At 40.0% G+C, this 23,623-nt stretch overlaps 1 protein-coding gene across 3 annotated transcripts in view; it reads right to left on the reverse strand.

Moving 5' to 3' along the window:
- ctdp1 (CTD (carboxy-terminal domain, RNA polymerase II, polypeptide A) phosphatase, subunit 1) overlaps nt 1-23,623 on the reverse strand; it is a 73,818-nt gene that overhangs the window by 38,027 nt on the left and 12,168 nt on the right. For 2 of the 3 annotated variants that reach the window (XM_086193972.1, XM_086193974.1), the window contains exons 8-11: nt 21,114-22,166; nt 16,178-16,319; nt 15,858-16,088; nt 13,279-13,432 (exon numbers count right to left, since the gene is read on the reverse strand). In XM_086193972.1, coding sequence (XP_086050098.1) covers nt 13,279-13,432; nt 15,858-16,088; nt 16,178-16,319; nt 21,114-22,166 — 1,580 coding nt within the window. The remainder of the gene's footprint in view (nt 1-13,278; nt 13,433-15,857; nt 16,089-16,177; nt 16,320-21,113; nt 22,167-23,623) is intronic. The other variant, XM_086193973.1, reaches the window with a different exon arrangement.

Genomic DNA, 23,623 nt, shown 5'->3' on the forward strand with positions numbered 1-23,623 from the left:
ACATGTAATGCAACAAAAGATGGTTGAAGACTAAGGTGAAGCTGTCATCATTTCTGGTTTGCTGGTACAAAAAGAGTTCAGCGGTGTTACTGAATAAAATAAGACAAGCAGGATATTGTATGATTTGCTGATAATTTACAACTTTGTTGGCTGATAGCCTTTTCCTTTTTAACCAATGTCAAAATTATCTTTATAAAACAGGTTTAATTTATAGTTACATTTTTTTTACATACTGAAAAAATGTAAACACTGAATTTGAAAAAATAAAGTTTTTCTTTAATTTCAAACCATTTGGAAAAGCCTATAAATCAAATATGTATTGTTCTTCATGAATAATGATGAGTGAGGACAGACATCAGCAAAGCTGGGCCACAATAAATATTGATCATCGTACCAATACTGATATATTTTTAAAGATGACTAATATCTGCAAATACCAATGACATGTAGGCATCCCACATGCATCCCTCAGTCCTAAAACTGATGTAGCCACGGCCCTGTATATAATGAGGGCAAAACTGCCAATGAGCCAATCCCTCAAATCAATCGTTGTCTCTCAAAAGATCATAATATACGATGCTTGAGGGTCACTGACCATTTATTAAAGGTTAGCCAACTGACAGCAAGCGGATCACATCCCAAATGACTATTGGCCACAGTAGCAGTATCTCATCAGCAGTTGCATATCTGTGATTAATGTAGAGGGGTGTGTTCTTTGGAAGCTTGAGCTAGGATCATTACGAGCATCAGGCCAGGCTCACACAGAGTTTGTCTGTTTATACCTGGACAGCCACCAAGAGTCTCTGTAAAGGCAGAGAACACCTGAGGCAAAACTGCTCTGGATGCATTTAAGGACAAAAAAAAACCAACAACAACAAAAAAGAAACTGAGCACATGTGGTCAGTTTTGGACATCATCTGGTTTAATTTGCAGTAAGGACACAGATGTCACTGTATGAGAGGATTAGTTTGTTCCTTATAAAAAAAATTAGCTTATTTTATAACAAAAAATGATCTCGTCTCAAGGCATTTTCCCCATCTTTGGCTCCCATGAGCACCAACAGTGAGCAAAACGGCAAAAGTTGGCTTAGATATGACATTTTCAGAGAGATTCAATCAACATTTGCAGGTATTTTAGTAGGTATTAACATTTATGCCAAGTGGACCGATATGCTTCACACAGTGGGAACACTCCTCTCTGAGCTGCTAACTAGCTTCCAGTGCTATTTTCACATCAGATCCTCCAAATGTTGAATACTGTAAGGCAAAAATTTATCTACAAAGAAATAACCAAGCAAAAGAAACAAACAAAATGTCTTTTATCATCATTCACAGGCTTTAAAGTACTTTGATGTGTTCTCATAAGGAGCACACCACATTATTTGGTGGCACAATTCAAAGCAGAGGCAGTCCAAAAAGTTGGGTTCTATTTTACAAAAACAGGAGAAATATGAACAATAACTGTCTTGTCATTATAGCTAATATTTTCCTGCAAAAACTTAAGAGGAGAGAATTCTTAAGAGCTGGGTTTCTTCCAGTATACAGGTATTTTTGCTCAGCCTTTTATGATTTCTTTGACCACCTTCGCCAGCTTACGGAAGAAAATCTTAAAAACCACTATCATGATCTGTGTATGAGTCCTATATAATACAAGCAGAAAGAGAGGCACTGTACAATACATGGCCAGAAGGGTCACGCATTTCTTAACACTATCATTCAACAACATTTCACTATGTCATGCAGGGTGCTAAACCTTTGCAGAAATGTAAGTATTAGCAATCCCCACAAACATCCCACAACATGCTTTTCCTGGCTGTACTCAAAGGCCAAGCGCTGAGAGCACCAAGAAACTTCCCAAGGCTCAGCAAGGCATCCTCTCAAAGCCAGTTCAGAAGCAGCCAGTTGGTCTCACCATGGCTGAGCTGCATATACACTTTAGAACAGTGTGATTTCTGGGCATGTGATTTATTCTTGCTATTTGATCAGTTGCAAAAACAATGAGGCAGGAACTCTTTACACCTATACCAGTCTATTGGTTTGAAGGAAGATATAAAAGATGTATGCAGATGCAAGCATACACGTCGGAGGCTAAAACAATAAGAAGTCTAAAAATCAAACATATGATGCACAAAATGAACACATTAAGACACAGGCCTTAATTGACAGAACTTAATGTAGCTTAATTACTGGAACCCAGGCTGCTTTTGGGGTAATTTTACATCATTTGTTTATATATGTTTTTTTTGTACGTACTACTGATTCTCTTAGAAACTCAATAATAATCCTGTAAGAAAAAAATCTGCAGCACAATAAGTGAGGCAATAATCCACTGTGGAAACTTGTGTCTATCACTGCGTTATGTTCAAGCCCATTTTCTTTACTCTTGGTATTGTGCAAGCAGCTCTCAGCTTCCCAGGTCTGAAAACTGGACATGGAAAAAAAATACCAAGAACACTCCCACTGAAGATGGATTATATGAGCTTTACTCCCTCCAAAGAAGACTGAATTAATCTCAAAGGTAGTCAGAGGCAGCAACAGGTCAGATAGTTGATTGCTGAATTGATTCAAAATGGGGAAAGGTCACTTCATGTGGGTGCAGGGGAAGATACTGTAAGGGCCTTACATTTATAGAGGAAAGCTCATCTGAGACCAAGAGGGATAAGGAGTGTATAAAAGGAGCGGGAGACATGGACAATTTGCACAAATCAAGCAATAAAAAAGTTCACAAAACACTGAAAGTTAGCAATATGGGTTATTCTAAAACACAAAGACCTCAAAACTCTCATGACTTTAATAACAAGCAACTGAGTCAAGGACACATCACATTGAGATGGAAATGAGAATTCACATCCTCTGCTCTAAAATCAATGAAAACTGACGCACCCAAATGTTGAGAGTACTATTTTTGAGAACAAGAACTCTACAGAGGTTTTGTAAACAGGGACATACTGGTTTCTTATCACCATCGTCTCAGAAAGCAGTGCTCCACTGCATCAGGGGGTTAGTCAAAGATAGTTATATAATGCTGCTGCTGAAGTGAAAGCATTACTTTGGAATGAACTCAACACAAAACTCTTCATAGGATTCGTTCAGAGACAGCCTTTAAATCGGCAGTGCACTTTTTTTGGAATCAGCATGGTACAAAAGTTCTGATTGAATTTCTCTTTTGAGCCAGCAACAAAACTGGACATCTTGCCACAGTTTGATGACTGAAAATATTTCCGCATGGCTGCCAAAAACTTAGCACAGATGGAAATTGAAGCAGAGGGAATATTCATACCGCTCCAGACAATAAAGTCTGGTTTGGGTGATTGAGTGGCCTGTCTACGAGGAGCAATTTGCTGCTTGTCGGCATGATGGCTGACTGTAGCTGACCTACTCTGACACCTTGTAACTTACTGCTTTGTGGGCTGTGAAACTCATGAAATGCCTGAACATTTTCAGCACCATGGACAGTACCACACACTTTGAGCTACAGCCTGACTAATGATTGCACCTTTAACAGCAACCTTTGCAGTAGACAAGACAATTATGGTTATAGTTTCTGATGCTCAGATGTTGGCACTGCTATGTTTTTTAACGCTAAAGCTGTATATACTGGTCTCCACGTCACAGATCAATAAAGTTTCTCATATTGGATGTCCTGACTCTTCGTAACGCATACATTCACCAACAGAGTTTGCTTTCCAGGGCTCCAGGGGCAGGAGATGAAGCTAAAGGAGAATTATTGAACTTCCTATGCAGTAAATATCACTGATTCCAACATTACTTTGAATGAATCTGAGGAAATGTCTGGTGATCGATACTGAGACCTGGCCCCATAAGAACATTCGGCCACATTTATAAATGTTGTGTACACACAGACAAAGACAAATGGCACTTATTACATAACGTTAGGATTTATAAAAGGCAAATTTAATGGCAAAATTTGCTGTCCTCCATGGAAACTTTACCCATACAGTAAATCCAATCATTTTGGAGACAAGGGAAACTAGTGACACTGACAACTGATGGAGATGTTGTGAACTGATGACAAATTGCACAATAAACCTCATACACTAATTTCATTAAATACCACGCATAGCCAAGAACTGTTACACACATTCATTAGTTGTTGCGAACTTCTCCATAAAAACTGTTTGGTTGAATGATAGATAGAACATCTAGTATTGCTTTCTGGCTGTTGCTACCACCAGGGCAGAAGAGCGCACCAGTGCTCATCATAATCATACTAAAGAACTACAGCAAAGTCTAAATGTAAAAATGAATCACCTTCAAACATCTGTCTTTAAATACTGGGACAGGAGCTGTCATGTTTTTACAGTTTGATGCCATGAGTCCAATTGCTAAAAACACATTACGACTGCGGTGACACTCATGTGCACTGATGCATTACCTATTTTTCTGGCTCTTGCTTGCAGTGATTCACCGTGAGGAACCACTGATCAACTGTTTTGTTTAATTCACTCAGTATTCACAAGCTGCTTTACAACAAGCATTTAAGGTTGAATGTGAGCGTTTCGTGGGCAGGATGTGAACTGGATTTCACATGCGCACATTTCCAAGTACACTGTGTGCGCACTGTTTTATAAACCAGGATCATTCTGGCGCATCTATCTATCTTTCATCCATATGCCTTCTGCAGTCAGCTTTGCTCCGCACAGTTTTATAAATGAGGCCCTTTCTGAACTCTCAAACCCAGAAATTCAGTAAGGTCTCAGCTTATAGACAGTGCTACCAAGACAGGCAGAGATGACCGAACAGTTGTACAAAAGAGTTAAAAAACAGACCACCCCCCCCCCGACACACACATACAAAAACATGGCATTTCCTGTTTCTACCAGGTAGAGCTATGACTATGTGTTTCTGACAACTATGCATCAGCCGCAAGAGGGTTCTTCCATGGCCTATACTACAACTCTGCCCATTTTTTTTCAACAGAAAAACTGCTGGTTGAGCTATAGATTCTTTGCTGTTGTTGAATAAAACAGATATAATCAGGAGCAATAAATATCAAACCAATTATTTCCAACAGTAGAAGCAACACCTGTTTGGAACTTCCCTCAGTTTTGTGGTCCTTTAAGAAATCTGAGCGTGATTTAAAGGTTCAGGTTACACCTTTACTGTTTTAGAACACTCTCACAACTGTTACAGTGTCATTTTAGCAGGCGGGACCCTTCACCTGAAAAAGCTCTCTTAGGTCCTTCTCAGACAAAAACTGCTAAAAGAGAGTGAAAACTGCATATCCAGTCGTCAATTTCAAATCAGTCAGTTTGCTTTCTACTTGTGGGATGTGGACATAAATAAGTACTTGCAAACAAGTACATCATATTAATTTAACAGGTGATTATATGTCAATATTCATATGCCAAAAAATCAATTATTGCAGGTTTAATTAGATGTTGAAAGCATCCTCTAATAATCCTTGAGTAGACGTGTGGAGAGGCGTGTTCTCCCAAGTGCCTTCCGAGGATTATATCTCACCAAGGACAACTGAGATCAATACCCTCAGAGCTGGGATCAGTGTGAGTGATGACTGTGCTAGGTCTCCTATGATCCCAGGCTTAATGAGTCCTGTCTCTACAGGTCCCACTGGCATCAAACATGTCACACGAACACTGACCCGCGTCTCAATTTTCACCTGTAGAAGAATCTTTCACAGACCTCATCTGGGTTTCCTCATTAAGTTTGACTGGATGTGGTGGAACATTTGAAATGTGCGAATGAATCGAATGCCTAGAAATGAGAATTCTAATTCAGACGATTCTGCATTCATTTTGAACTATAAAATCACTTGTTTTAACTTTGAAATGCTACAAACACTACTTAGCACGCCCACTAGAAACAGGCGTGTTGGAGAAAGGCAGACCAGCACACATCTCCACAGCTCCTGGGTATTTTTAAACCTATCCTGGTCATCTTAGGAACCTGACTTAGTTCAAATCCATTCTAAAAATGTTTGTTACACTTTGATTAACCTTGAAAAGCAGTTTAGGTAAGACCTTAAAGGGTAATCTTTGCTGTATATTAAAACAAGACTTGTAGTCCACATCGTGCTTCATGATATTATTGAAAGATAATCCAGCCAGCCCCACATAACTAATATGAAACAGCAATATCAAAGAAAGATCAGTTGGCACATAACGGGGATTCTTACTTGGCAACCCTGCACATGTTGCTTTACACTGACGGACACACACTCACACAACCGCCACGTCACCATTGGTGACGAGTAAATGTGAGGCTGTCTACCTTACTCCGATCCGCACCTTCCTTCAGCCAATTAAAACAGGTGGTTTTCATATGCCCTGAAGATTCGAAGTGATTAAGAATGTCAGGGAGTATCCTTTAGCTCAGGAAACATTTCAAATATAGTGTGTCTACAAAGGGCCATGTTTCAAGTCCATTCATTTACATTTCTGTAGTACAAAAAATGTTGGACAAGGATTTAGAGGAAGAGGTAAGAAGCTACAATGAGTTATGAAAAATGGTAGGAGTAATTTACTCGAGACAGTGCTGGGATGCAAGGAGTAGGCCTGCTGGAAAAATTAATCATGATGAAATGTTTCTGGTGAACTCTGATAAATATCAGAAACACACACACACACATTTACAATACACACCTGTTAAATATGACTGTGAACATGTCATGAAGAGCATGCTCCATTAATCTAGGATATCATGCTGTAGTTCATGAGCAGCCAAAAACGGTACACTTAGCACAGTTTTGGCACACATTGAGTCAGTTTCAATGCTATGGCCCCAATTGTGTTCTAGCAAACTTCCAAGCTCCATTCATTTGCAGCCACCTGCTTTAAAAAAGATGTGGCCAAAAAAATAAAACCCGTTCATTGCTGTGTTCAAACCAGTCAATGCAAATAGCACTTAAGACTTACCTTAGTTGTTGAGTAAAAACTTCAGTGTTACCTTTAAAATGCAATGAAACTCATTCATTTACTCTAAATGGTTCAAAAACAGCTTTCAATTACCTTTGGGTAAGTCTTCCAAGCCATTTTCAGCAAAACCCAGGTTTTATCATGCGCACAGGCCAATTACAGGTTCTAGCATGGGTCGTGTAAAACTCAGCTGATAATGAAAATGAGCCCCTGAGTAAACGCCTAACACTTTCATTTAAATTAAGCCTTTGGGGCCTTCACGAATGAGCTTCATGTGAACTGCATTACAAAAGCCAGATGGCACAAAACCAGGAAAAGTCATCTCTATTCAATGATGAGTGTCACTCAGCTTTATGTTCAAGTATTCTTAATGTCACATTTACACAAGTGCAGTGGTGTTTTAAGAACAATGCGCCGTGAGGGCCCTGAAAACCTCATTAACCAACCTGATCTTAAACTATGATAGTACTACATTTGCAAGAGGTTGGCCTTTAATTATGCTGTAACATTAATCAAGTTCATCTTACCATGACAATGTTTTAGTGCACAATGGTACTAATTAATAAACGCACAGTGCTTTGACACTTTAAAAGGGTAGATCTTTGCAGTTCAAAGAGAAATTTAATTAAAATACATTAGTTCCCATGATAAGGGCTGGGAACTTCCCACTACTCTGGTAGATGATATTGGAATGATAAACATCTGATATTTCAGTAGAAGATCACACTGGAAGAGTAATGACTTTCCTCACATAATGAATAAATTTGTCTCTGACATGCTGTGGCCATATCTTCATAGGGGCTACAACTATAAAGCTAGCAATCTTGAAAAAACACGAGGGAATATGCACATTGATCTTAGTGATTTATTATTCTTTATGTGTGACAACTTCAGTTCAAGCTACGAAAAAGCAGTCCATTTCCAAACTTCAAACATGTTGAAATTGGCATTCATTCAGTTATTAGACCTTTTTCAAATGGTCAAATAATAGTAAACTGCATACCCGCAGATGTGTGCGTAACAACTAAATGCAGAGTTGAGAAGATGTGCTTGTTTTGACCTTGCAGACCTATTGCCAAAAATGCAAATAAACAGTGTGTAACATTTGGAGTTATGACACTATATTGTGAATGATAAGAGGAAACTCTTGAGTTCTTTGAAGCCTTTACAAAAATTTTGACTGTTGTCACTTGGACTGGGCGATATGGACTAAAAATAAAATCTCTGATTTTTTTCACAAAAACATTCAATTCACAATTTTTTCCTGTGGGTAACTGATTCCACCACAGTGAGCTGTTTTTTAGTGGGAGTTTGTCGCCAATAGCGGTCTTGTTCCCCTCACAAAGTGCGACATTTCTCCCACTCGGCTGGACGCCTCTGTTTTAGATGCTGAAATAAGTTTGTTGTGCTGCTGCCTTTTGTTGCAATGGGCTTCAGACAAACTTTGCAGCGTGCAGTCACTTGTTCAACGTCTGTCGCCGCAAATCCAAACCAGTTCCAAGCCACTGACAATACTACTCTTTTCTGAGGAAGAAACTTCTCGCTCCCCTTAGCCATGTTGCTGCTATGCATGTGAAGGAAACAGGGGGGAAGGGTGAGGGGGAAAGCCATGGAAGCTCCTGGGGGACAAAAGGTGCACCATAGCAAGAGGAGTAAAAACTCAATTTTTTTTTTTAATTGTTCATGACAAAAAACTCTAATTAATCAATAAAATAGATAAATCGCCCAGGCCTAGTTGTAACCTACTGATGTTTTGATGCACTAGGGTGCACTAAGCGTTTTTGCCTGACGTCACTTCCTTTGACGTTCGTTGTAAATACCAAACAAAAACAGAGCAAGCCTGCCCCTGCCCCTGCCCCTCCCCCTGTGTTTCTGTAAATGTCATGAACGTGCATCCACATGGAAAGTTGACCTGTGCTGCACTAATGTCGCTAAGATGGGTGAGCAAACTCCAACTGTTTGGTGAGTAAATTTATATTTTAAGTATTTATACAATATCTTTATGATTTTAGGTTATGAGTTACAGATGATATATATAGCTCACGGGATAGATTTGGAAATTAATGACTTTATCGGCACAAGGGCTCAAGTGAGCAGCGCATGCATATGCAACAACCAATCTCACTTTTACCTGTCAAGCAAGAACCTAGCCAACTGCGCTTGGGATAGGAAGTCTTTCAGTCAGCGGGTCTTTGTTGGTTACTTCTCAATCTCTCTTCTTCCTGCCCAATATTTATCTGAGCGTCTTTTCTTCCGTCGAGCCTCGACCATTTTCCAGTGTAACAAAGAGTTATTAGACGCCGTCCACCTATCTAGCACCTTGCTACTACGCTACTCAATCAACTCTGCTTATTCTCCAATGTATGCACGCGCACTAAGCCCCCAATCCCAACCATCTTGTCGGTGATTGGCTGGAATGTAGTTTGTTATGATTATGTGCACATCCTGTGCACTCAGTATTTGTTTGCCGTTTGTGAGCCCTGTGTCGTCTCCAAAGACCGGACTTTTTCATAGTGCATTCAGGGGGCAGGCAGCTAGCAGTCCAGGGGAGATGCCTATGATTTGAGTAGGGCTAGATGATTAATTGCATTTGCGATTATATTGCGATATGGGAAAACAAGATTTTCTAACCGCAAAAGCTGGGATTTGAACTTTGACCAGTCACATGACTTACAAGTGGAGCAAAGCACAGAGAACACACGGGGAGAGTTGACACTGCGCTTTAACCTGTTGCACAATGGCCTTGGGTTTGACAAAAGCTGACACTGCAGAAAGTTTAGTGCCAAAGAGGAGCAGCACATCAGCTGCGTGGAATTATTTTGGCTATAAAAAAGAAGGTGCTGCACAACACCAGGTATTGTGCAGAACCTGCCTTGCAACCATTGCCACCACAAGAGGTAACACTACAAACCCGTATCAGCACTTGATAAAACACCACAAAGCCATGTACGACACTTGCATGGCTGAAACGCCAGCTACCAGTGCCTCAACTTCATCAAAGCCAAGTACCAGCCATCAGGGACCTCTAACCGAGCCCTTAGAGAGCGTTACTCCGTATGACCACAACTCGAAACGACATGCAGAAATTACAAAAGCAATAACGGAGTTCATAGCAAAAGATATGCTAGACAGTAGTGTACTATTTTATTTATTGCCTATCAAGTTAAGCTCAGATAGTGTTTAAGAAGTGCAGTGCACATGCTTACATATCACTGTTTCTTAAAAGAAAAGTTGGACATGTCGCAATAGAAAAGCCAAAGATTAGTTTGCATTACTTTTGTAACCTACACTTTAGTTTGTGTGATTTACTACTGACTGATACCTACAATTGTTTACACCAAACTTTTTTTTTTGCACATTTTTGCAAGATTTTTTAAGTTGTTGTTGGGAATGTTTACAAGGCTGCAAGTAAAATATTATGTTAGTTTACAACTGTAAATGAAGTAACTACATAAACTGCCTCCATTTCATATCAATTAATGCTTCATTTGCCTTTATCTTAACAATGGCCTATAAGACAGATAAAACATGTACATGTGATATTGTTTATTATAATACAACATGAATTACTGCTTGTGTTAGAGGAGAAATACATGAAAAGAGGACCTTGAAGAAATAATCACATATTAAACCGCAATGGCAATATTGAGGAAAGAAAATCTTAATTAGATTATTTCTCAAAATCGCTCAAACCAAGATCTGGGACAAAAATAAAATCGTGCCGAAACCATGCAACAAGGCTTAGTGCACCTTTAACCCACATAAGATCCAAACCCTAGCCTCTGACACATCAATGTTGAATCGTTTTCTGACCAAATGTGTTTCTGTATGGTTGTGATTGCTTCGTGACATCAACACAGATTTGTAACCACCTGGAAAAAATCATGTTGACATCATGTTTGTAAAATCAGTTACACCTTTGACAACAATGTGAGCTGTAATGAAAAAAAAAAAGATGGCGGGTCAAAACATAGCTTTGATAAGTGGACTTGAACGGATGGAGATTTCTTCATTTTACTGTAAGACAGGAAGCTGGTCAATGGTATGCAGTTACGTCGTGCCTTTGTAGTCAGCGAACCACCAGCCACCCCTCGACATTACATTATTTAAAAAATCAGTTTATGAGATCATCCATCCATCCATCCATTTTCTATGCTGCTTAGCTGTTAAGGGTCTGGGGGGGGGGGGCCTATCTCAGCAGACACTGGGAGAGAGGCAGAGTATCATGCTTAAGGATACTTTGATGTGGTCACCAGGATGTGAGAATCAAACCAGCGACCCTTCGGCTGCTAGACTAGACTTGTCCTGTTCTAAAAAAATTGAATTCCCTTGTGCCTGGCTAAATGACAATAGAAGAAGAGTGTATGAGTGAACTAAACCTGTTGAACCATTTCGTTCTTCCAGACCTGCCCTGATAAAGCCTTGCTACCCCATGAATACACTGAATGTCCCTACTGTCGCCTGTAGGGCTGAGACAAGACAAGGAAATAAAGCTAATTGCAAGCATAAAGTGACAAACCATTCCCTTTGTTTGGCGCTCTCAATTGAGAATTTTTTTGCTGTTGTTGTTCTGATTTTGATATTACTGGAAAGGCCAGACATTTCGGCGAAAATTCCCCTCCAAACAAACACCCAACTTTTTGGTTTTAAGAAATGGGTCCTGTTAGTTCTGCACTGCAAACTGGAAACAAATCATCTCCTTCTTCTTGCCCACCCTCCAAACCAACTCAAGATATTGGCTTAGCATCCTTTCATTTTCCAGCAGACAAGAAGAGGCAGCTAGCATCATCTGTTATGTGAACACACACTAGCGGAAATCACTGTTTCCTCAGCCACTGGGGGAAAAATGAGATTGACTGCTTGGCACCACCAGCCAGGTGGCAATATTTTTCATGAGACAATCGGACATAAAATAGCAACATGTAGAGTGTGCAAGGTCCTGGTTAGGAGGGGTGGGATCAAGGTTTGGAGGTTCAACACTGACAATCTTGTTATGCATTTGAAGACGATTCACACTGATGAACACTGCGACTTCAACAATGCTAACGAACTGCAACAGCAAGCACTGGAAAGCACTTCAAAATGACACGATGAGTTCCACAGAGACAGCCGTTTGTAAAGACACTATTATTCATTCCTTTCCATTGTCCTTATCTTTGAAGTTGCTGTTACACTACAGATGTAAAAATGACTATCAGTGTAAAAATCTTTGATTTGTCAAAAGTTTGGAAAAGTTATTTATTCCAAGACTTGTGTTCTTTTTCAGTTATGACTACCTTTCAACATATAAGATGAAAAAAGTTCAATGGCATTTATCATATTTCGTGTAATATAAAGTACTGCAATGGTTAATGGTCATAATTGTATTATACTTGTTTTACAAATGGATAGTGATATTACCTTATCATTACCAAGTTATTAATGTACAGCTTGTAAGGATTATATTAAAAAAGATAAATGTTTTTACATGGAAGATACTTGACATTCAGCTGTCTGAGTTGGTACCAGTAAGGAAAAATTGTTATTGGAACATTTCTAGAACTTTTAAAGAATATAATTTCCTTACCACAGGAACTTTATTTTGAAAAGCCCTTTTCACTCCTTCCTTAGGGTGGGTTAGGTTGGTACTTCTCAGTGCAATAGGAACCTTAAGTGATGTAAGAGTTTATTGATGGGTTGAATGCAAGCCGAGACAGCAGCTCACTCATAAACATTATAAGAAAAAGCCTTGAGTGATGTAAGCCATTATGACTGCTTGCTCTGAAAGTGCCTATTTTTTCTGTTGTATCATGCATTTTATCAATACTATCAAAATAGTTCAGAGGGAATATTAAATTGTTTATGTGCTTGAAATACATCCCTCACCCAATACCACTGAAAAAGTTGTCCAGCCTCAGAATTGGGCAAAAGTTAATTCCTTTTTTTTCCCTTTTGGCAGTTTACATAGCTGCAAATCAATAAATTTGATGTTAGCTGAATTCTCACACACTGAAACTGGTTTATCATAAAGCAACTGGAGATATGGCCACTATTCTGAGTTGGTTATTTTTATAGGGCATGACACAGCGCTGCTGATTGAAGCACTTTAGTTAGAGGAAAACGAAAGAGGGGGGTCCAGTGAGGCATGGAACATCAGCTTTCAGACTGAGCCACTGCCTGCAGCTACAGTTACTTAACTTAACCGAGTCAATAACCGGGCAGACTGTTTCACATTCCAGTAACGGGAGCCTGTTCATCATTTCAAGCATGACCAATCACACTGACATCCACATCACTTGATTAATTATAACTTGGCAAATTCTAATTTACTTCAGATCTTTAAAGCACGATTGATCTAAAGGATAAGGAACCCTCAGGGTGAAATCATATGAGGCAGTCCTTACCTCTTTGTCCATGCTCTCTAGATCCTCCTTGCAAAGTGTGTATAGAGGCATCGTTTCTGACATGCTGGGTTGGCGTTTCCGTCGAGAAGGCCCTGGCTGCTCATTGTCCTGGCTGGGCCCCGCTGCCTCGTCCTGTTGGCTCTTTCGACTTCCCCTAAGGTACAGTTACATATTAGACATAGGTGAACTACCTACCGGGTTAGCTAAAGAGAATACAGACTTTCAATCTATTTATACTTTCTTTAGTACTCTTTAGTTCAAATTTATCAATAAAATCAGTGTGGCAGCACGGTGGTGCAGTGGTCAGCACTGTTGTCTCACAGCGAGAACGTTCAGGGTTCAAGCCCCGGCTGGAGTACAGGGTCTTTCTGTGTGGAGTCTCCATGTTCTCCCTGTGCCTGTGTGGGTTCTCTCTGGTACTCCAGCTTCCTCCACAGTCCAAAGACTAGATTGGAGACTAGGTTGATTGATACTCTAAACTGACCGTAGGTGTGTCTCTGAGTGTGAATGGTTATCTGTCTTTATGTGTTGGCCCAGCAATGGACTGGCGACCCGTCCAGGGTCTCACCTGAAGCTGCTGGGATAGGCTCCAGCCCCCCTCGACCCTTGACAGGATAGGCAGTAGAAAATGGATGGAAGACCAGTGTGTGCTATGGTTTTTTTGGTTACTTAGCAGCAATCTTTGAAAATTGCTGTCAGTCATATTGAGATTTTTATCAAATTTAAATCAACTGCACAGCCCTACATTTTTACACATTTCATCTAATAATTTATTCTGTTAAACTAATGAGAGGGGTGTTAAGATTTACAGATGGATCAAGATATGCTGGATTTAATGTATAAAATTCACATAATGTGTATTGATAAAATGCTACAAGTGAAACATGGTTCTTTGTACTTAGTGTGTGGATTTATCTAACAATGAGGTTTTATTTTTGACATAAAAAAAAACATCCATCCATCCATCATCATCTTCCGTTAATTCCTTACTAGTAAGGGTCACAGGGGGCTGGAGCCTATCCCAGCATCTACGGCGAGAGGCAGGGTTCACCCTGGACAGGTCGCCAGTCCATCGCAGGGCCAACATACAGAGACGAACAACCATTCACACTCACATTCACACCTACAGTCAATTTAGAGTATCAATCAGCCTAGTCCCCAAATTGATGTCTTTGGACTGTGGAGGAAGCTGGAGTACCAGAGAGAACCCACACAGGAACAGGGAGAACATGCAGACTCCACACAGAAAGATCCAGTGCCCGAGCCAGGACTCGAACCCGGAACCTTCTTGCTGTGAGGCCACAGTGCTGACCACTGCACCACCGTGCTGCCCCCATCAAAAAAAAACCTTTTTTAAAATAATTTGTTCTATTTTTTCTTCACTGCACAATGGCCCTTCCATTAGAACACCTGTCAGGATTTTAGAATGTAAAATATATATATATATATATATATATGTGTCCATTTCAGATTGTTTCTATAGTTCAATAATCTCTATTGTACTAATACTACCGATTCAAAGATTCATGCCACCATCTTGCATTGTACTTCACTGCACCAAATCATTGGCCATTTAAAATGTATTGTATCATTCAAGAAGTATTGAGAAAGGTATTGAATCATCTCAGTAGTTGAGATGTACACCGCTAACTATAAGCTACAGTTAAATAAAAGCTAGTCCATATTCCTGATACATGTTCCTCAGTTTAGTTTGTCTGTTTAAACAACAAACCACATGTGGTTATAAAAGGCTAATTCTAAACTCACACATAATACAATGATTCTACACTTACACATGTACCTTGCTGATTTCGTTTCTTGAAATTTATGTTAATTCTTGTATTAATCTTAGGTGAAAAGTGAGGGTTAGGCTGTATACAAATTATGAGAGCCAACTTTTCTCGAAAAAAAGGGATCAATAGGTGTTAATATCATGCAAATAGGAAGTTTTTATATTTCCTTTTGGTGGGGCCTAATTAAACAGATATTTTGATAAATAAATCACAGTTCATGCAATTCCATGAAAGCTCCCCTAATCTCTGAATTATGTGGGCCAATTTCAAAGCTCATTATTGATTTATTACAGTGTGTTACAATGGTGATATTCATTTCCAAACATTATAAGCCACTTGTTTGTCAAATAAAAACATAAAAAATATTCAATTGTGAGTTTCTTGATAAGGGATTAGGACACAGCCTTTCACCACTGAATGGAAGGGTTTTAGACAGCAACAACCACAAAAATGAGGACACATACACTTGGCTTGCATTTGTCACAGACAAATGAACAAATAAATGATTAATGGAGGATCACCAGCCAAATCAGTCCATTCTAATTGCTGAGAGAATCAGAGAGGATCTGAATGGAAAATACAGCTGAGTTGTATCACTGGATGAACCCACTGCATTTTTCTTAAAGTAAATATGTCCTACTGCCTGTTACAGTCTCACATTTAATGATGTATATGTACGTATGTATGTATGTATGTACGTGTGTGTATATATATATTCATCTTACATCAGTATTCTGTATCTCAGTAATATTTTATGACACCAGTCAAATTCTGTTCTTGCAGTACCTGAGACAAGACTGCTCTCTATGATCAGGGAGCAACAGAGACCCTGATGCCTGGAGGTAGGGTGTTAGCCGGGACACCTGAGGGCCCCTGCGGATCAGCTTCCCTGTAACCGGGTCATAGGTCCGCGCCTCAGGGGCTTGTGGGGGAGCACTGTGATGAAAAGGAGCTGGGTGCAAAATAGTCTTCTGCTGAGAGCCCTGATTGTCAGGGAAAGCTGCTGGACTGTTGCTCCTAGAGAGAAATAATGATTTTGCAGCTGCTTATAAGGTATATAATATGAACTTCTTCCAAGCTATGTCTCCTCTGAAATTTGCCAGTACCGTGGCATCTTGGAGTAGTCCTCCTTTAGAGGGTAGAGCCGTTCCTCCACCCTTTCCCAGCGCTCCAGACAGCTCCATAACCAGTCGGGGTTGACAACATGGAGGTGTCTGCAGCCCTGTGCCTGACGAACCTTCTCAGTGCCTGGATCACAGGAATGAAAGAGGAAAAGGTGAGAAAGGGAACAGAGTGTGACCTTATAATCAAACACTATTACAAAATACACACTCATAGGTCTCCTGAATACTTTGGATCAATAATCAGACTCTGCCCTGGAACAGAAAAGAGGAAATAATTGCCAGATCAATATTACTACAAAGATAACAAGGGTGATTTGTCTTTTAGAGCTGAGGACATTGTCCATTCACAAACTCAATAGTTTGCTTTGAAACCGAAAAAGGCATGTTGCCACATACACAGAGAGTAGTGTTTCTGCATGAACAATACTTATTGATGTTTGACACAGAGGCACCAAATTGAATTTTCACCATAGAAGCTCATTAGCCCCAGGTTATTCTAGTCATGCATGACTAAAAATCAAATACTTGTTCAGATATTGACCCCCACTGGTGAAGCCATATAAAGAACATTCATCGAAGTGTTTTTAAGTTCCTCCTCAAAGTTGCTTATTGGTGCTTCACTTAAATGTTTGTCCTTCAACGTGCACTTGAACAGTGGAAGGATGTGGTTCACATGCCTTTGGGAAGATTATCTGTGTGAATGCCACATCTCAGTTTAAGCTTCATAACTAGACGCATGATTTGTGACATTGAAAACAGTCAATAATGCGGCGGCGCGTGACGTAGATACGCAACATTTGGGTCCAGCTGGCAGATATCTCAACACTGTAAGCAGCCGTTATAAATGATCACATCTAGGAACGATAAGCAGAACCAAAATTTTTTTTTTTTAAGGGTACCCCGTCTCACTAAATGTAATTTAGTTCCAACTGAAACTGAATTTCAGTACCCAACCCTAATCAGGGATCAGAAAAAAGATCAATCAATATATATGCAATATAGAGATACACAAATACTAAATATCTGTGTGTTGAGGGTTTTTAGAGACATTAAGCCAAGCACTTTTTCCCCTATTTTTTTGCAGGATCTGACAACTGCAATTACATCACAATGCCGATATAAAACATATATAACTCCAGCAGTTTGCCTGAGTAGAGGTATTTCTTTATTCAACAATTATACTGATATTGATAAATATCAGACAATCTGTCTTGCAATGTATCGATCATTGCAGCATTACTGTATTACAATATAATAATTGTGGGTAAAATATTTTATCATGGCTTTATCTGTGATTCCCCCTAGCATTCCAGTGACTCTAAGGCTCTCCTTACTGCAGTGTTTTAAACATATTCAACAATTACAAAATCAATATTCCAACATCTATTTTGTAGGTGTTTGGTCTACATTGATGGAAGCTTATCCGCCTCATTGATGCCAGATGGAACTGATGATTAAAACATACTTTTGTAGTGATGAATAAATACCTTAAACACCTCTCATTTGCTGATAGCCAAAGAAATGCAGCACAAAGTAACAGGCAGAACACGCCACTACTACTCAGTTGTTTAGCCTGCCTGTTTTTGGCAGTTGTTCAATTCAATTTTCCCTCCATTGTAGTGGCCAGAAACAAAAATGTCACGGAGGTAAGGTCAGATTATGAGTGACTGGTATGAATGCTTTGAATGATACAAGTAAACAAGGCCTTTTTTTTAAAAACATATTTTTGTTGACTTTTAGCAGCAAGCACCACTGCATTGTCAGGGTTCAACAGAATTTTAAAAAATGTTTTCTCTTCCCCACTGGAAAAGCTAATTCTCTGTTTTCTGAGGACCTCTTGATTTACAAATTTAGCGCTGCTAGCATAACCATAAAAATAAATCAAATCAGAAAAAACACCACTCTTTATGCTTCATAATAAAATAAGTAAAAATGCACTGATTTTTTTTGTTTTTCACAAGAACAGCTCATTCTGCTTTCAATGTTACATCTGCATAGAGCAGATTTTAGCTCTTTTATATTCTCAGTTATCATGGTTTATTTCATTTTGCGTGTTCCTGTTATACGCCATTACCGCTGTTGTTCTTCTCTTGTTTGCTAAGAACTACTTCTGTAGCTCATACGTTGTTTAAACCAAGTAGTTACACTATAAATAAAAATGAGACAAAAAAGGGGAACACAAGACTCTTGCTGCTCGTGCTTAGAAGATGGGAATGGTATGGACTAAATATGACAGTTCAAATTTCATCCAAAAAAAAAATAACAACTCCCTCAATCGGCTGCACAGTGGTGCAGTGGTCAGCACTGTCGCCTCACAGCAAGAAGGTTCCAGGTTCGAGCCCCGGCTCGGGCCCTCTGACAGCACTGAACTGGTGGGGGTGGTCGGTGACGATGAGCAAAATAATGGCCTCAGGAAAAAGGTGAAGGACCACCATGTTCCAAAGACATCAATTTGGGGACTAGGCTGATTGATTCTCTAAATTGACCGTAGGTATGAATGTGAGTGTGAATGGTTGTTTGTCTATGTATGTTGGCCCTGCGATGGGCTGGTGACCTGTCCAGGGTGAACCCCCCCGCGACCGTTAATAGGAATAAGCGGAAGACAATGGATGGATGGATGGAACTCTCTCAAACAGATTGACTGGAAAAGGACCATCATCATCCTAAAAAAGATCTCAAAAGACCTAAAAAGAAGAAGTAGAATACACAAAAAGGCAAGCTGAGTGCTGAGTGCATGCAGAATGAGTGAGTGAGTGAATGAACGATAGGAAGAGTTTAAATGCTCCCGCACAGTATCTATTGTGGGGTCTTCTACATTTGCTGAGGGCGATACTGTAGCAGGCAGAAGTAGCTCAAATTTTTCTCACAGTACAGTCTCTCATGTGTGGAATGATGTTTTTCTTTTTCAGTTTAGTTTTACATGTGCTGTACACTACGAGCTCAGATACTGTGACAAGCAAAAGGGGCAACTGTAATTTACTGCAAGCAACTGAGTCAAACCCCGCAGCCAAGTGACGATCATAGTGTCTTCATATACTTTGGGGCGCGGGTTCACGGCCAGGTGATAGGGCTTGTCAAAGTTATAACATTTTATCCTTTGTACACATCACCACAAACCACATCCTTAGCCCATGTTACATTATCAATTATTATATTATATTACTATAATTCTAATAAGAACCCAGAAGATGATCTGCTGTTCATGCATCATGTGCAGTGGATGCTGTTTAAGATTTTTACTGTCACCGGTGGTGAAGACTGAAAGGAAGGGAGCTGTTTCCTGTGGTAGGAGGAGAGACCTGTTGTCTCCTGTAGATAGAGAAGCAGGAAATTAATTGGGAGAGACCCAGCCGCCAACACTCCCTGCACTGGATCAGCGCTGAGCTTTTTCGCATTAATACTGTCATTTAATAAATAAAGATGAGTTGATTTTTCGTAGCCAGTGGTGCGTTTCTCATCTATCAGCCTCCTATAGTACCCAGGGTCAACTGGCTTATCTAAGGGCTCCCTACTCTTGGAGAAACAACAACAACATTACCCAACTTTGACACACATATACCTCTAAAAACATAAGTGACAAGCTCTGCTTTCACAATTGTATTCATTAAATCTGCAGTTTAACCATGTCATGTGTTCTACTACTTCAGTACTCTTCGGAGACTACTACTACTGAGCCACTCAATAAACACATGAACATATACTATCAAGGAAAACAGACTATGGACCCAACTACAAACTTATTTGTGCAACAATTTCTCTACATTTCAACTCTGACCGGATGTCAGGCCACATACTAGTCTTGTTCTGACAACACCATGGTTTCTTTAGAGTACAAGGCGAACTTCTGCTTGTATTGGCCTGATTTCTTTTGTGCTGATTTTTCTCATCTGCTGCTGACGTGTGAGGTGAGTGATTGCGAAGTGCTGCTCTCAGTGGGCTGCGGTGCCACTTCCTGTGCTTGCTTGTTTTCAGGAGGGTAAACTGGTGTGAGTGGAGTGAATCCACTTTCTGATTCATGTCTTGTGTTATTTGTATTTTGAACCCACAGGAGCACTTGACACACATTTTTGCAGCTTGTAAAAATAAGTTGTTCACAGCAAGGTGCAGAGAGTACCAGACGTCAATGTAAAAAATTTTAAACAATCCACAAAGCAGAAAATACATTAAGTGTAAGTTTTACACCTTGAGGATACATACTATGACTTTCCGTGCATAACGTTGTCACAGTCGCAGAAGTATAGAAGCTGGTGCCAATCACACTAAATCTAAGTGATTCTTGAAATCAAATTCAATAAAGAATCACTTGTGTAAGTCAATGGAATGAATACATCTTAAATTAAACTTTTACTGCACATAGTATGTCTTCAAGGTGGAAAAACTTTGCACACGCATATCACTAAAAAGAAAATAGGTTTTAGGTTGGTCCATCTTAAGTGCACCCATGACCCTGGGGGCGAGGTTTTCACTTGCATTAGGGCTAACAGTTAGCCCATTACTGTGTGCTCATACAATTGCTCACTAAGTGCTGACAACGTGACACTACTTTGTTTTCACCGTAAACAGAGAGTGTAAGAGACCTGCTACTACTTGTGAACCCGCATGCCAACATTGCCAGTTATTAGTGATCGTATCCATGACCAAGCCAGTCCACTGACTTAAGTATTTTCATTTTTAAATGTTGTATTTTTTTCCTGCACAACCTATGGACACTGAGGTTGGCAAAACAAACAAATACACCCAATATTTTTTCTCATATTTTAGTGTAGAGTAAATACGAGGACTAGCAAACAAACACTGCGAATCACAAGTTTGGCTAAAAAAAAAAAAAATCATTCGTGCAAAGGATTTCAGCAGCAACAATTGAATTGATAAGTACTACTAAATACATGGTCATTAGTGTACATACATTTTTACATACCAGCTCTTGCAGCGATTAGATGTGTTGTCCTACTTGGATCTTGGGAGTTGAGAACGAGATTCTTGCCAATCTTGGCCCCGAGCGCTTTGGCATAGTAATACTCTCGGGTCCTCTCCATTGCGTAGTTGGTTGGGTACAGCCCGCTGAACACGATCATCATTCCATCCAGTGTCTTGCTCTTTAGCTCTGGCACAATCTTGCGGATGTCTGGTGTGTCAGGGACCTCCTTCTCTAGGTAAGCCTTGTAGCGAGCGTAGTACTCTGCGTGAATCCTTTCCAGCACTTCCTCCAGGTAGATTAGGTGATCATCCTGGTCATTATCAACTTCCTCCTCCTCTTCCTCCTCATCCTCCATACTTTGGTCCAGCAGCTCCTCCCCCATGGTAACCCCGGACTGTTCACTATTCTGAGACTCTGTTTCTGGCTCTCTCCTGTCTGAGCAGCCGTTTCCTAGCTCAGGATCTGGAGGGAGAACAACTGATGGTTCTGCTGAGTCAGTACTATTTTCACCTTCACAATGACCTTTACTGTCCCCTTCCCTTGTCCCATCCCCAAAATAGGGCTCTTGTATGACTCTTTCAAGTCCTGATTTCTTGACCTGAGAGGACTTAACTTCACTGTCACTCTCTGATGAGGGAGGCCTTTCTGTAGTAGAGTCATTGTCACTGTCACTGGAAAGGTCAAAATCCAGATTATTGGACTCATGGCTTGGGGCTGATGAGTTGGCACTTTCCTGTGCCTCTCGTGTCCTGATATAATCCTCTTCAGTAATATTTCTCTTGCTGTCACCTACCTGGGATTCCCTCAATCCCACCTCAGATTCAGCCTCAATCTCTGATCCTCTATTCCGGAGGGGTTCATCCTCTACAACCCCACTGGGATGTGTCCTTTCATTTGTTGCAACTCCCTGAGAAGACTGAGGTGCTGTGGACTCCTCCTTTGCAGGAACATGGTGGTCCTTCACCTTTTTCCTGAGGCCATTATTTTGCTCATCGTCACCGAGCACCCCCACCAGTTCAGTGCTGTCAGAGGGCCGATTTGCAGGGTTTCCTGCTGGATCAATATAAGGAGTTAGAATCAATAGTTGAGATTAGCTAGAGATTAAAGATATCTGTTGTCAATCAGATCGAATGAGAATGCCCTAGCCTACCAACCAGACCCTTGAAGCTGGAAGTTTGTTGTTGCTTTGTTTAAATCCAACATACATCCAAAAAGCTGCAAAATGTGAAAAATAATACATAATATACATATAATTGCATAGTCCGGCATTAAAAAAAAAAGAAAACTTTTTTTTACTTCGAAGCAGTGTTCACTTTCAAGTTAGCTTAATTTTAAGGGACTGCTTAAGCAAAACATTAACAAAAAATGTGAAAACTTGAATACCCCTGAGACATCTCATTTCACTAAGGAGTTAAACTGTCTAACAATTGTCATATACTCTGACAATGAAATACAAATGTCAACTGTCAACATCATAGAATTACTCACAAAAAAGCTGAACTGATACAGGAAAGCCTCAATAAAAGATAAAAAAGATCTTGAATTTGAACCCTCATAATAAACTCTGATCTATCCTTCCTAATTCAGTTACGAGTCCAACAGCTGTTGTATTACGGGATCAGTCCAGCCGGGAGAGATCACAGCATGACAGGGGGTAAATGACAGGGGTTCTAAGATAGCCCCCGGGGAAACACACAGGCTTGCTCCAAGAAGCTCCTTTCCTGCAATGATATCATGAGGCCAGAAACAGTGGTCGTTGGGGACGATTTCCTTAATGGGGAGCCGACACTTAGGAGATCACCAAGGAGTTAAGCACAGAGGTTAAAGCATTGAAACCCTTCAGGAGAGTTCTGTCAGGCTGCTGAATGAATATGAATGCAGTGCTGATGTGTATCCATTATCCATTGTACAACAGACTACATTCGAAGTTCAAATTCTGTATTATTTCAAAATAGTCAAATACTCAGTTGCCAGCTTTTTAAATTCTCTCCAGCAACTTGTATGATCCATTATGGTCCTGGGTGGTGCCAAGCCCATAAACCACTTTACACCTCCTTTTTACTACAGCTCTTGACTTGACATACTTGGGTTACCAGTTTCATGGGAGCTTGCATAAACGATGAAAGAAGGTATTTTACCCCTCTGCCAGTCAGATTGGTGAAAATATCAAACACATCTGAAAAGAACTACACTATTTTGAGCCCCACCAACAAGCTATTCGTCTGTTGTATTTTATTGGTTACACAGATTTTTTTTTTCAGTTTGTGAAATATGAGGGTCAAACTCGTTCAAATTAGCCTAATTCCCTGCAATTTGGTTGCTCCTCATAAACTGGAAAAGACATGACGTCCTAAATTCACCCCCATGAAGTCATAATTGAACCGCTGACCAGGTGGTAAACACCACCGGTAAAGTCAATGATAACAATAATAGCAACGATTTAAATTCATAAAGTGCCTATCAAGAGACCCAAGACTTGATGAGTTGTTCTGTTTCACTATGGTTTAAGG

The sequence above is a fragment of the Aulostomus chinensis genome, chromosome 22 (genome assembly GCF_037954235.1).
Source record: "Aulostomus chinensis isolate RoL2024-O1b breed Wild chromosome 22, RoL_Achi_v1.0, whole genome shotgun sequence".
NCBI classification, from domain to species: Eukaryota; Metazoa; Chordata; class Actinopteri; order Syngnathiformes; family Aulostomidae; genus Aulostomus; species Aulostomus chinensis.